The sequence below is a fragment of the Pteropus vampyrus genome, unplaced genomic scaffold (genome assembly GCF_000151845.1).
Source record: "Pteropus vampyrus isolate Shadow unplaced genomic scaffold, Pvam_2.0 Scaffold390, whole genome shotgun sequence".
Classification (NCBI taxonomy): domain Eukaryota; kingdom Metazoa; phylum Chordata; class Mammalia; order Chiroptera; family Pteropodidae; genus Pteropus; species Pteropus vampyrus.
In genome coordinates, this window is record NW_011889171.1 from 1,610,252 (window position 1) to 1,625,359 (window position 15,108).

General features: G+C 34.9%; 1 protein-coding gene across 6 annotated transcripts in view; it reads left to right on the forward strand.

The window, feature by feature from the left end:
* DOCK11 (dedicator of cytokinesis 11) overlaps positions 1–15,108 on the forward strand; it is a 178,262-nt gene that overhangs the window by 150,016 nt on the left and 13,138 nt on the right. For all 6 annotated transcript variants that reach the window (XM_011380184.2, XM_011380187.2, XM_023523307.1 and 3 more), the window contains 4 exons: positions 3,870–3,976; positions 10,816–10,938; positions 13,917–14,030; positions 14,554–14,700. In XM_011380184.2, the coding sequence (XP_011378486.1) occupies positions 3,870–3,976; positions 10,816–10,938; positions 13,917–14,030; positions 14,554–14,700 (491 nt within the window). The remainder of the gene's footprint in view (positions 1–3,869; positions 3,977–10,815; positions 10,939–13,916; positions 14,031–14,553; positions 14,701–15,108) is intronic.

The following is a 15,108-nucleotide window of genomic DNA, read 5'->3' on the forward strand; positions in this document are numbered from 1 at the left end:
TCCCCTCCTCCTCCCCCTACAGGGAGCTCTGGCACTGTGAGAGGCAGCTTCATTTCTCCTAGTCCATCAACCCACACCTGGGGATCTGACCCGTTGTAACTCTTATGCGCAGATCCCATGCTCAGATGTGCTGATGTGCAGTTTGGGTGTTTTTTGTTGAGTTTTGGATGTTCAGCTTATTGTTGTTTCGAGGGGAGAGTTCTGGGGACATCTCTCACTCCGCTATGTTTCCAAAGATCTTCCTATAAAGCATATTTTTAAATCAAGATGGAATACTACTTACCAGCTGACACATCAGAGACAGATGTTCTCCTGTTTAGAGTTTTTAAGATAAAAAATAGTTTGTCCCTTTGACTACAGAAAACCAGTGAAGTACCATTTCTAGATCCTCTTCTTGTGTTTCAGGCACTGAACTGAAAGGGAAAGAGGAGGGATGTGTGCAGTTCTCCCTGCCCCGTCCCCCAGCATGAAAGTTCTTTCAGAGGGCCAGAGCTCTTGCTCTTTCTCCCAGAGAGACCTTAAGGATTACCATTCTCTTTCTTTTACCTAAGTTACCTTGAAGTGGTGATACTGGGTGTTAGTTACTCCAACCCTGGAAAATATAAAATAAAAAACATCTAATATTTTTTTATTTCTCTTTTGTTTGAGAACCTCACAGTATTCTAGGTCTCATTCTTTTGAGGCTAGACTTCATGTACCTCTCCTTCTTCTCTTCCTGAGAAAGGGCACAACTGTTTTCTCCCAGGGAAGTCAAGAGTCATGTTTCTGCATTCTTCTACCACCACATAGCACCCAAGGTTCCACAAAGCCTCAGGCTTATAGGTCCCGCCTCCTTCAACCCTGAAAAAGAAATTTTCTTTCCCAGAGAATATGTTCGTTTCATTCCTTATAGGGTAAAATTGATTCCATTCCAAAGTCTTTGTACTCAGGATCAGATATCTTCAGTTCTACAAAGCTTTTTATTCCCCAGTTTCTTCCCAATCACAGCTTATTTCCTTTTTGCCCTCCCCTCAGGAGTCTTACCTCTTACCCTTCTTCTGACCAGCAGTCATATTTTATCAAGGATTGGACTGCTTGCCCATCTTCCAAACTCCTCTCTACTTTTTTCATGGGATAATTTGTGCTTGAGATAGTGTTCTCTACTTGGACTGTTTGCATCTTGTTTTCCCTAGGTCAACAGTTAGGAATCCGGAAGCTACAGCTACAAAAGCCAACGTCAGGAATCCAGATCACATACCAAAAAGGCATAGCAGACTCTCAAGACCACTGTATATAATGAATGTTACATAGGACAAAGTGAGATCTCTCAAAACACATGCCTCTGTTGGGACATATACACTGGCCACTTCCAGATTCAGTAACTTTTTTCATCTGAAAATATTTCTAGGACTAAGGGGAATGAGAAGTTTCTCCAAGTATTTTAAAGACCCTAACAAACAAAAGGATCCTCATATATCATTGGATAATTTGGTGGTTATTGATAACTTAAGCAAACAAAGGGATATAGCCTCCTCTGGGTAGAGAGATGTCATCAGGTATAGGAACCAAGATAACACTCTTAAGCAAAAATAGTGGACTCTGAAGGTGGAGATCCGCAACACAAGTCTTTATACCAGATGACGCAGATACAGCCTCTGAAAGTAGGTGTTGACCTGTTTCTGAAAAGAAACATAATTACTCTCCTTCTACTTAAGATGCACACCAGAAGACTCTTTCCCTAGATGCTTTAGCCTCATCTGATTTCAGGCATAGGAGTATGCCTCTTTTTGTCCTTCCCTAAATCACATTATTCTATACAAAATTGAATAAAGAAATGATGAAAAATTCCAGATTTGGGAATCACTTAAAATAATCTCAGAAAAGACAGGAATTTGCTTTGCTAGTTATGGACCTAGCAGCCCGAGGACTCCAGGGACTGACCCTTTTCTTTGTTAAGGACTACATTCTTTATCACTTCACTTGAGTTTTGGGGCCCTCTTCCTTACTTTCTAGCTCTTGACTTCATAGAGGTGATCACGTGAGTCTATTGGTCAGCTGCCAGTCTAAGAACTGTTTGTTACTGGTCCACAAAATAAGGAGTATTAACCTGAATGTAAATCTACTGTCATTGAGTACAATGTTTATAGTTCATGTGACTTTTTTTCCCCATAAAATGACTTCGTTGATGAAGGAACTGATGAATTGATTTAGCATTCTGGTACAGGTTCCCTATCTTGTCATGGTCCAGTACTTTGAATAGAAATCTATAACAGATCATTTTAGGCATACTTATCTTCAGAAATGAATTGTGTCATGCTCTGTCTTCAGTGTTTTTTATTACATAATTTCTTTGAACAAAAACAGTTCTAAAGTCCAGTGGGTCAAAGTGAATCTCATTTTCATTTCTCTCTCTCCTTCTGCCTTAAGAGAAATCCATTGACCACTCCCTATGTGTTTTTCCATTCTTAACAAATTACTTCAAAATTACTCCATCTTCCCTCACCACAATTCAAATTCTCTGTTATAAGAGGGTGGTCGCTTACTTGATAACTTATGTTCTATCAAGCATCTTATCAGAAGATATTTGTCTTTAGACAGGAAGAATTGGCAAAATCCAAGCCCTGGTACATGACCTTTTTTCCACCAGAATTCTGAGAAGTCGCCTCAATATGCGGTTTGACTTTCTTAAACCTTCCCCAACCTCTAACCCAAGGAAGTTTACCAGATATTAAGTTGTGAGTAGGTCATTATTTCTCAGTATCACTATTAGAGAGATTGTAGAACAGTAGATTACAACAACTGTTTGTTCCCTTGTGACCAGCCGCTTTTCACTGACTAGCAGATTCTGTTATAAGGATGTTGAATTTTCCTTAACTCTGAAATTGCAGCCCACTGAGATAAGGATAAAGGTAGGCACAGCAAGAGTGCTTGGACATATTTCCCTTTCCAGGATCCGTAGGGTGACCATGTGGTCTTTATCTAGGTTTTTGCCTGACAGTAGGAGATTGGCCCACAATTCTACAGAAACTGTTTTCAGCTTGAGCTTACTTCCTACCTCCCAGAGGTCCAGCTACAGAGTCACTACACGAGTGGACGACAATTATTTTATTCTATCTTGGATAAGCTAGCTTATTATTGGTAGCTTTGGTCATAATTCATTGAACACTTGTTAAATGCTAGGTTCTGTTCTAAACACTACATTTCATTTAACTCTCAAGTATTATCTCCATTTAACTCTCAAGTATTATCTCCATTTTACAGATGATGAAACTTTACAGTCTCAGAGAGAAAAACAAGTCTAAAATCACACAATTAGTGATAGAGCTGGGTCTGTCTTAACGCTAAAAGCTCTGGTTCTTCTAGTGCCCTGTCCTGTTTCTGCAAGGATGCTTCATGCCTGCCATCTGTTTTTTTAATTTTTTGTTTTTGGGGTTTTTTTTTTGTCTGTCTTACAAGTCACACAGGCTATGTCTCCTTCAACAACCACTTTTCCCCCAAAGTTCTTCTGGAACTAGAGATGGTTTACAAAAGCTCATTCTGTGGTTACCTAAAAAGTACATGCCCCCTTTGTTTAAATGAGAGAAGATAAATGTACAAAGGATCAAAATGTTCATAACAATTCTTAGATCATACTAGGGAAGCATTTACTGTACTAGCCATTGAAAATGATGTATAGTCAGAGGATGAAACTAATGAATAAGATGAGCTCACTTTTTAGGATAAAGACTGGTAGGATGTGTAGTAGATGGAAATAATTTGTAAAATTCTTTTTTGTTTTAAGTATAAATTTCACTTATGAGTTTATTTTTAAGGATAAACAATCCCAGTAAGGCTGTTATTTATAAAACACTTTTTAAAAATAAATTTACATCACTTTTTTATTCACACAGAATTATTCCCTAATGGATGTTCAGCCTTCAAGAAAATTACTCCCAATATAGATGAAGAAGGAGCAATGAAAGAAGATGCTGGAATGATGGATGTCCATTATAGTGAAGTAAGATTCCAGGCCTCCATTGCCAGTTATATCAATTTAACTTCTTAAAATATATTTATATTAAAAAATATTACAGCTGACTTAATTTTGAAGGTAACTTAAGGATTGATGAACTATAAGCATTAAAACTGCCCAGGGCAAAGATGTTTGGAATGTGGAACCATGTCTCTAGAACTGTTCCTATTGTCTGGTTTTCGAAATGTAACATTTATTATCCTCCTCAAATTACCATCCCAGTAACCAGATCTGCATCAACATACCCTGGAAAAAAATCTTCATAAAAAATATAGTTAACAAGGTAACAACTAAGCAGAGTATATATACAAGTATTTTTTAAATGGAAATTTTCTACTCTAAACTTCATATGGATAGCAAACAGCTTCAGTTGTCATTCAGTCAACAAATATTTACTGAGCACTGATTTGTGTGCAAGGCTCTGGACTTGGCAATATAGGAACTATCAAATAATTATATATGGCTGACCTGTAACCTCTAGTGTCCACCTGAAGAAATGGAAGTAAGCAAGACAGTACCATTTCAGTAGTGTAGACAGTATGTTCCGTGCAAAGTCAAAGATGACAGAGATGCATTTGAGCTGAGGTAGAACAGAGGTGGTATGATTAGGTTTGAAGAATGAGGATACCCTGAAGGCATTCTAACAGGAGGAGAATGGCAGAAACAAAAGGTACGAAGTGAGAAAGCATAAGGCACATTTGGGACACGAGTGAATCCTTTTGACTAAACCAGTGTGTTCACATAGAGAAGAGTAGTAGTTGAGGTCTGATTTTGAGAAACTGTGATTGTTTGGACTTTATCCATTAGAATGTTGAATTGGTACCAAAGGTTTTTGAAGAGAATAATGAGAAGATGAAAGCAAGGAAGAGGAAAGGTTAATTTGGTGGTAATGCGGGAGATGGATTGGAATTAGGTGGATAGAGAGTAGAGGCAGAGGCTAGAGAGGGGGCTGCCCTAAGAGTCCAGACAAGCGGCAGTTAGGCCCTAAACCCAGATGGTGACATTCAGGAAACACTGAAGAAAAGAGGAAGTCTTGTTGGCTGTGGGAGGGGAAGAGTCAAAAGTAACTCTGAGATTTTAGGTGTGGATATTACTGAAAAAATGACAGATAGATTATTTTACAGGGAAAATGATGAATTTAGTTTTTGATGTATGTAGAATTTGAAGTAAAAGGATATCAGAATGGAAATAACCATCAGGCTATAAGAAATTCAGAACTGAACCTAAGGAAAGAGATCAGAGTTGGAGGTCCCACATCTGAAAGTCATATCTGTTTGAGGACCAGACCAAAGGAGAGTGAGGATGGGAGATAATATAGCAAATGAAGACCAGAGAACCAAGGACTGAAGCGTAGAGAAGTTCACAATTAAAGAATGAGAAGATGAAAAAAAGAAACATCAGAAGTAGAGAGATTTAAGGGGTTTCAGTCTCATAGAAATATATATTGTTTTAAGTTATACTAAAAACACAAAAAGCGGTCAGGTTAAAGTGATACATAATAAATACTTGATGACTTGTTCTTTTAAAATAAAGCAAATCTCAAGTTAGTTCTGCTTCATTTAGCTAAAATAATACGCCTGGAAACTCGGTCTACTATTTCTGTATGGGTCTCTCTCTCCTATTCAGTAAAATAGACAGTAATATTATCCTGGTCACTTCATAATAAATGTAAAGGCTCTTTTTAAAGTTGTTAAGTGCTACATAAATGTTGGGCTTTATCATTGACCTACTTGACAGTGAGGTTTCCTTTTACCCCCAGAACCTAGAAAAGTAGATATTTAAAACATGTTTGCTGATTAATCATAACAGGGAATCAAGATACTTGAATTTTAATCCTACTTCATTGTTTGTAAAGCCTTGGGTAAATTAATTCACTTTGTGGGTCTTAGACTTAGCTGATGTTCTATAGACCTCCAGTTTTATGGCTGGCAGCAGAAAGATTCAGGGGAGTTCGTGGAACATAAATGGATCGGCATCACTGAAGTTACATCCTTGCCTTCCAAAAAGCAGCTTCAACTTATTCATAGAAATGGCCTTGAGCCTGACCCTTTTTGTACTCTCAAGGAGAGCAGTAATCTTATAGTCAAGTACTATAATCAGTGTTCTATATAAACACATTTGTTAGAATTCTTTTGTGTTCTACAGTACATTTTGTGTTCTACAGAACACAAATGTACAGTACATACATTTTATTTGGTGTGTACAGATAGAGTCATATTCTATGAAGTGCCATTTTGTGTTTTAGTTTACATAATAAGGCTTCTTCCTTATGCCCTAGCCAATGGAAAAATAACTGACGTTGATTTCCAAGGTATATGGAAATGAACAATACAAATGGGTAGTTCGTTTAGTGCCTGTATTTAATTACATGAGTTAAACCAATAATAATGAAATTTAATTTGTTTTTAAAACTGCATTTTGACTTTTTATTTGCAAGACAGTTTTTTCTTTTATAAAATATTTCAATTACAGTTGACATACAATATTATTTATTTCTAAAGATAAAATTAACATATAATAAATGCACACATCTTAACTGAAACAGTTTGATGAATTTTGACAATTGTATACACCTATGTAACTTAACCACCAGAAATAAGAAATATATTCTCCAAGAAATTTTGCATGTACCTATTTCCAGTCAGTCTCCACACCCCCACCATCTGATTTCTATCATCATAGGTTAGTTTTGCCTGTATTTTAGCATCATAAAAATGGAATCATTCAGTATGTACCCTTTTATATCTGGCTTCTTTTGCTTAAGTTTGATTTTGAGATACATCCGTGTTATTGAGTATATCAAAAGTTTGTTCTTTTTCATTACTAAATAATATTCCATTGTATTGATATGTGATTTTTAAATCCATTTTCCTGTTGATGGATTTTGGATTTTTTTTCAGTTGGGGGCTATTATGTATAAGGCTACTTTAAACATTCTTATCTATGGCCTTTTGTGGATATATGCTTTTATTTTTCTTGGATAAATACCTAGGAGTGTAATTGTGGGATTCTAGAGAAGTTATATATTTAACTTTATAAGAAATTGCCAGAGTTTTTCAAAGTGGTTGGACCGTTTTATACTCCTCTCAGCAATGAATGAAAGTTTCAGTTGCTTCCCATCCTCACCAACATCTGATGTTTCTAGACTTTTTAAATTTTTGCCATTCTATTAGGTATGAATTGGTATCTCATTATGGTTTTTATTTGTATTTTAATAATGATAGTGAATATTCATTTATATGCTCCTTTGCCTTTCATATATCTTCTTTTGTCAAATGTTCAATTCTTTTGCCCATTTTAAAAAATTGCGTGTTCATTTTTTTTTTATTAATTTGTGGGGGGTGTTTCTACATTCTGGATATAAGTCTTGTCAGATATACATGCTACAGATTTATTTACTAGTCTTTAATTTGTATACTCATTTTCTTAATTGAGTTCTTTATTGAGCAGAAAGTTTTAGTTTTGATGAAGTCCAATTTACCATTTAATAGTTTGTTCTTTTTGTGTCTGGTCTGAGAACTCTGCTTACTTCAGGATTATGAAGATATTGTCTTATATTTTCTTCTATAAACATTGTTTCTGAGTTTTATGTTTAAATCTATAATCTTTGTGAGCATGGAATGAGATAGAGGTCAAGATTTATTTGATGAAAAATAAAACTTTCTTTTTGCCCCAGTGAATTACTTTGGCACCTTGATCAAATTTAAGTTCTTCATATATGTGTAGGCTATTTCTGGACTGTTCTGTACCACTGATCTCTTTGTCCATCTTGACATCAATATCACACTGTCTTGATTACTGTAACTATAAGCCTTAAAGCCAGGTAGCATTACCCTTCCAACTTTATTTTTTTCATGGTCATTTTGTCTAGTCTTCATCCTTTGAATTTCCATATAAAATTTAGAGTCATCTTTCCTATTGCCTCAAAATAGCCTGCTGGAAGTTTTTCAGTGATTTTGCTAAATTTATATATCACTACATGGATAATGGAGAGCTTAATTAACACTATTGAATATTTCAGTCAATGAACATTTATTTAGGTCGTTTTTAATTTCTCCCAGCAATATTTTGTGATATTTAAGATATAAGTCTTTTGCCGGATTTATTGTTAGATAATGGATATTTCAGTGCTACTATAAATAATATTGCTTGATTTGTTTTTTCAGTTTGTTGTTGCTAGTATATAAAAATACAATTGGTTTTGTATGTTAATCTTATAATCTGCAGCTTTCCTTGCTAAATCTGCTTATTAGTTTTAGTACATAATCATGTCATCTGCACAGAAGGACAGTTTTACGTTTGCCAATCTATATGTCTTTTCTCTCTTTTTCTTGCCTTATTACATTAGATAGGACTTTCAGCATAATGTTAAATAGAACTGGTAAGAACAGACATTCTTGACTTTTTCTCAAACTTAGAATAGGAATGTTCAGCCTCTAGGTTTTTAGTAGATGCCCTTTATCAGATTGAGGAAGATCTCTTCTATTCCTTTTTTTCCTGAGAATTCTTTTTCAATATCATGAAGGGGTATTGAGTTTTTTCAAATGCCCTTTCTGCATCTACAGGTGTAGATATCATTTTTCTCTTTTGTTCTCTTTATGTAGTGTATTACATTGATTTTTTTTTCCTAATTGTAAACCAACTTTACGTTCCTGAGACAAAGCTCATTAGTTTGTAACAGATTGTTAATTCCTTGAAAGTTCTTCCTTCCCACTGTTGCTGGAAATGTTAATTTAGTTATTAAATGTTAATATAAGATCATTTATTCAAGCAGTAACATTTAACAATCATCTAGTATGCACTGCCACTGTATGAGTGACTGAAGAAACCAATATAAATAAGATATTGTTCCTGACTTTTAAAGAGTCTCACAGCCTGTTTGGAAAGTCAGATACGTAATGGGGAAGTGTAGTGATAAATACACATTCAATGAATTCTCAAGAGTAGAGAAAAAGGATGCCTAATATTTTGCTACTCTGTATTGATCAGGAGAAGGTTCTTGGGAGAGGTGATACCTAAGCTGTTTTAAGGGATTAACCAAATGAAAGGGATTAAAGGACAAGAGGGTACAGCATGAAAAAAGGCACAAAGTTAAAACAACACCATGGTGCTTCAAGGGAAATCCTAGAAGTTCACTGTTGTTGGAGCATAAAGTTCAAGGCTGGCTGTGATGATATTATAGAAGAGATCATTGCAAGCCTTGTGTGCCAAATGAAAGAGCTTGCCATTTGTTCTATGAATGATGGGCAGCCATCATGAGATTTTAAGAAGGGGAGAGGGACATGGTCTGGTTTGCAAATTAATCAAAGCCCTATGGCAGATTCGTGGAGGATAGATTGAAAAGTGCCAATGCTGGAGGCAGGAAGATCAATTAGAAAAGAGTAATCAGGTTTTGAACCTTAGCCATGAGAGTAGAGATGGAGAAGAAGAGCCAGATTTGAGAAATTTTAGAAAGTAAAACTGGTAGAACTTGGTGATGAACTGATTAGAAGTTGAGCAGAGGTGAGTGTATTAGTTTCCTGTGGCTGCCTTAACAAAATTCATAAACTGAGTGGCTTAAAACAACAGAAATTTATTGTGTCACAGTTCTAGTTTCTAGAAGCCTGAAATCAAGATGTCATCGGGACCATGCTCCATCTGAGACTGGATAGACTCCTTCTTTGCCTCTTCCTAGCTTCTGATGGTGGCTGTTGCTCTTTGGCATTGTTTGGCTTGTAGCTGCATTACTCCAATCTCTGCCTCTGTAGTCACATGGTATTCTCCCTGTGTGACTCTGTCTTCTAAGGATATCAGTTGTATTGGATTAAGAGCCCACCCTACTCCAGTATGACTTCCTTAACTAATTGCATCTGCAGTGACCCCATTTCCAAATAAGGTCACATTCTGAGGTACTGAGGATTAGGAATTCAACTTTTTGAAGGACAGTTCAATCCATAACATAGGGTAAAGTCAAAACTGCAAACTGCTCTTAGTTTTCTAGCTAAGGGTTCCTATGTGTTGCCACTGGCTAGATAGGAAATATAAGTGAAAGAGCTAGTTTAGAAAGAAGATGAGTTCAAAATTGTGTAAAGGACATACAGAAAGAGCCATTTTAGTAACCAGTTCTATAGGTCTGACGTGCATCTCTTTTAGAAATAAACTTAAGACTTATGGATAGCATCAATAATTGGCATCTTTTTATTGTTGAGAACATGAGATGATGGTTCACAAAACAATTTTGTTTTATAGCCGCTGTTACCATTCTGACAAGGTCAGAGGTCTATCTTGAGCTATTATCCTATCATCCTCACTAATTTTAGAACCAACAGTCAAGAAAGAAGCATTCTTTACCAAAGTCACATTATTTTAATAAACACTTAATTACTAATGCAACATCTTAAAAGTTGTCAAAAAATTTTAAGTCTCATGTATATAATTTCAGTATAAAGGAACAATAATGGACATTTATAGGCTTAGTGAAATTTACCATTAGATGTTCAGACATCCTCAGTTTGGAACAATTTATCTCCTTTTAAAGATAATCCTCCTCAATGTATCACAATTTATAAGTATAGTTAACAGCTTCATTATATGAATAAGCAAAATAAATGGATGTACTTTACTGTTGTCAACATTTATTTCATATTTTTAAGAATGGTTTCAGCTTCAAATACTTCAAGTATTTGGTTTGGAAACTATAGTTAAACAAGTATACTCCTGTGCATTTCATTAAATTTATTAGTACATTCTGTTTATTCTTTATTAACTTGAAAAGAATCAAAATTTATTTGCCCAGAACTCTAAAACTATTTCTAATTCCTGATTGCATTTTTCTCTTAATGCAGGAAGTTTTGCTGGAGTTGCTAGAACAATGTGTGGATGGCTTATGGAAAGCAGAACGTTATGAAGTAATCTCTGAGATTTCCAAGTTGATTATTCCAATTTATGAGAAACGTCGTGAGTTTGAGGTAGGTAATTTAAACATTTGCGTCATTGCTTATTTGTTGTTGAATTGTGAGAGCTCTTTATATTTTCTGGATACTAAACCTTTATCAGATCTGTGATTTAATATTTTATTTTGGTATTGGAAAAGATAACAATATAGCTATGTTACTGCCACTCCACTATGTGACCTCTGAAGAATAGACGGTTAATTATATTATGACATTTGTACTTTATCATAGAATATAAATACTTAGTGTATCATTTTTATATATTTGTCCAGCTGGAAAATTTTAATCCTTAAAAATGCTGTTCAATCCTTGGAATCCTACCTTATGTTTATGTAAATTTTCCAATTGAAAATATAAATTTAAATTTAGATTATACCAGTGGTTCTCAAACCCATGGTTTTCTCTAGCCATCTCCCCACTTCCCTTCAGAGAGTAAAACAAAAATATCAATGTTGTCTTCATTAAACCTTCACTTTAAAAAGCTATTGAATTTCCATGTTGCCCCAGAAGAGGCATGGACTTGATTCTATTCTTTGCAATTCCATGGGAGAGACTAAAGGTATTAGCAGATAACAATGTGGGAGGTAATAAGGCACTAGTAGTAGCCCTATAATGAGGAGTTTTTTCCAGTTTAGTTTGCCAGATAAAACTGTTAATAAAGAGTAGTTAATAAAGATAATAGTATAACAAATAGCTATTGTCACAAGCAGTGAACAGGATTTTTTTATATTTGAATCTCTGAGTCCACATCATAATTTCTAACTGTACTGTGCTTGGAAGGGTTGATTTAGGATTCGAGTCATTTTTTTTTTAAGCAAAGCAATTTATACTTAAATATAGCAGATAATTACAAAAATATAAAACAGGTCATCTTTAATTGTCGAAGTTTCCAAGAGTGAAAACACAGGTACTTAATGTCATCTGAATAGTGTTTTAATCTCTGCTCCATACTGACTGATCAAACTCACTTTTTCTTCCTAAGTTCTGTTTTTCTTTTTCTGCCATACTTTTGGTGTACATGGGACATACCTGAAAAATCATAGTGGAATTCAAGTGATTATATTAATAAGCAAGGGTTAAGTAAATAAATCTAGGTCATATAGGTGGCAAAGAGTAGCCTGTGAGACAAGAATGGGCATTACCCCTCCTAATAAATCATTACATCCTAAAAACCTTTGTAAAAGGTTTCAGAATACCCACTTTCTTACTCTTAGGTTAAAGATCAAGCTATTAGAAACCCACAGAGCATTTTACTACTCCAACAACTAACAGGGAAGAAAGGAAACTATATCTTCCCTACACATTAAAGGAAATGATATTTTCTGTAGGGAAACTACTCTTATTTCCTTGTAGGAGTGTAAGGTTCTGTATAGATCCCCTAGCATTGCGCATGAGATGAATTAATTGTTTCTAGGATGCTAATATATAATATTTCAGTGTATCTTTATGGGATGGGCTGAAAAGTGTCAGAAGTAGCCATAAAGGTAAGGAAAATTTCCCTCAGATTGAGCTCAGCTGCAGGAAATAATATGAATAGAATATCAGAGAAAGAACTTCTACTTCCGTGCTCCCTTTTTTTTTTATTGAGAACAAATTCACATAACATAAAATTAACCATTTTAAAGTGCACAATTTAGTAGCATTTAGTTCATTCATGATACTGTGCGCCCCACCACCTCTCGCTAATTTTTAAATGTTTTCATCAACCCATACCCATTATCACTCTCCACCCCACCCACCATCCCCTGGTAACCATCAACCTGCTTTCTGTCTTTATGAATTTGCCTATTCTGGATATGTCATAAAAATGGATTAATAGAAAATGCGGCCTTTTGTGTCTGGCTTTTTTCACTTAGTATAATGTTTACAGGTTCATCCAACTTGTAGCATGTATCAGAACTTCATTCCTTTTTATGGCTGGATGATATTCCATTGTATATATGTACCACATCTTTATCCATTCATGCATTGATAGACATTTAGGTTGTTTCCACATCTTGGATGTTATACATAGTGCTGCAGTGAACATGGGGTACTTTTTTTTTTTTTAAATTAGTGTTTTTGTATTCTTCAAGTAAACAGCCAGAAGTGGGATTGCTGGATCAGTTGGTAGTTCTCCTTTTAATATTTTGAGTAATCGCCATACCATTTTCCATAGCGGCTACACCAGTTTACATTCCCACTAACAGTGCACAGGAGTTCCCTTTTCTCCAGATCCTTGCCGACATTATTTCTTGTCTTGATAATAGCCATTCTAACAGGTATGAGGTGATACTTCATTGTGGTTTTGATTTGCATTTTCCTGATAATTAGTGATGTTAAGAATCTTTTCATGTACCTATTGATTTGCACATTTTTAAATTTGGGTTTTTCTTTTTGTTCTTGAATTGTAAGCGTTCTTAATATTTTCTGGATATGAAACCTTTATCAAATCTATAATTTGCAAATATTTTCTCCCATTCTCTAGGTTGTCATTTCATATTCTTGATAATGTTCTTTACACATGTGCCTCCCCATTTCTGGGCATGCAGAAGAATATATTCTTTGAAAACATCTGTGAGGCTTATACTATTACTTATTTTTGTATCTGCATTTTGTTTTCATCTCCAAAAGTTCTTACATTAATTTTTTATTTGCTCTCCACCTATGGGCTCGAGGAAAGCATTTTGCTTCTGTTTCAGTTAAAATAACTCAGACATATAGAAAATAATAGAGATATAGTATTTTTAAAGTCTATGTTACCATTGAGATAATGAATAAAGCATGATACTTAGAAGCACAGTGTTATTTGGCTGTTTTTAGCTCTACCCTTAGACCAAAAGTTGTTGAGGACTGTTGTCTAATTGTGACAATAGGGGAGGGGAATGTGAATGACCCCACCAAAACCATTTTGAAAAGGAAATATTGTTACTTTTTTCCCCTGTGCATTTCTCATAAAGACATTTAATAATTAACCAATAGACAATGCTAATTTGTATGTTCTCATTTTTCAGAAACTTACTCAAGTTTATAGAACTCTTCATGGAGCTTACACAAAAATTCTGGAGGTTATGCACACAAAAAAAAGACTGTTAGGCACTTTCTTCAGAGTTGCTTTTTATGGCCAAGTAAGTATACTTTAGTTCATAAAGTTCTTTTTCTTTTTAAACATTCACCTTTGAATTATTAGATTACTATAGCAGCAGTTACTGGTTCTAGGATTCTGTCTAGAGTGCCTATCACAACAGCAGGAAGCCTCTTTTGTAAGTGTAAAGTCCACTGGTTCTCATCTAAATCCATTAGGGCAGAGTACAATGTAGAAGATATGAATTTTTCCCTCACTTTCATTTTCTGTTAAGCTTCTACAAGTATATAGCATCTAGTGGTACAAGCTTTCAAATTAAAAAAAAAAAGATAAGTATAATGAGAAAAATCTAGTGTGGAAATCTTCAGGCCAACAATATGTTCATATGACTGTGAGTCTGAAAATTCTTGTTTATTTGAAGTTAAAAGGGGTATATATGGATGTGGCTTTTAGTGCTATTATTTAAAATGCATTTCAAATGCATTAGTACTGCTGTGTAGTAGATTTTCTTTAAAAGCTGTTTGCTCATGCTATTTATAAATTATTGTATGTTTAACTTTCAACAGTCTTTTTTTGAAGAAGAGGATGGAAAGGAGTACATCTACAAAGAGCCAAAGCTCACTGGCCTCTCAGAGATTTCCCTGAGACTTGTTAAACTCTATGGGGAAAAATTTGGTACAGAGAATGTCAAAATAATTCAGGATTCAGACAAGGTAATTATACCCTGCATTGTGAAATCATTATTTGTTAATTCCAAGCATGATGCATTGCTCCTGACTTTTTCCTTTTATTAGCTGGTGGAGGAGAAGCATGGAAATATAGAGCCTTTCCAGATAGTGAAAGAAAGAACAGGGACTTTGGAGTCAGAGAATAGGATTCAAATCTCTATTCTCTGTCACTTGCTAGCAGTGTTATCATGGGGGAAGTTACTTAACTTCTCTGTGCCTTATTTCTTCTCATCAGTTAAATGGAGATAATAATACTGCCTTCCTAATGGAGTTGTTATATGGATTAGGTGAGCTAATATATGGAAAGCAATTAGAGTTCCTGGTATGTAAAAAATATTCACTAATGATAATAGAAACCAGCATGCTTAATAAGGGTTATTATGAATGGTGTTG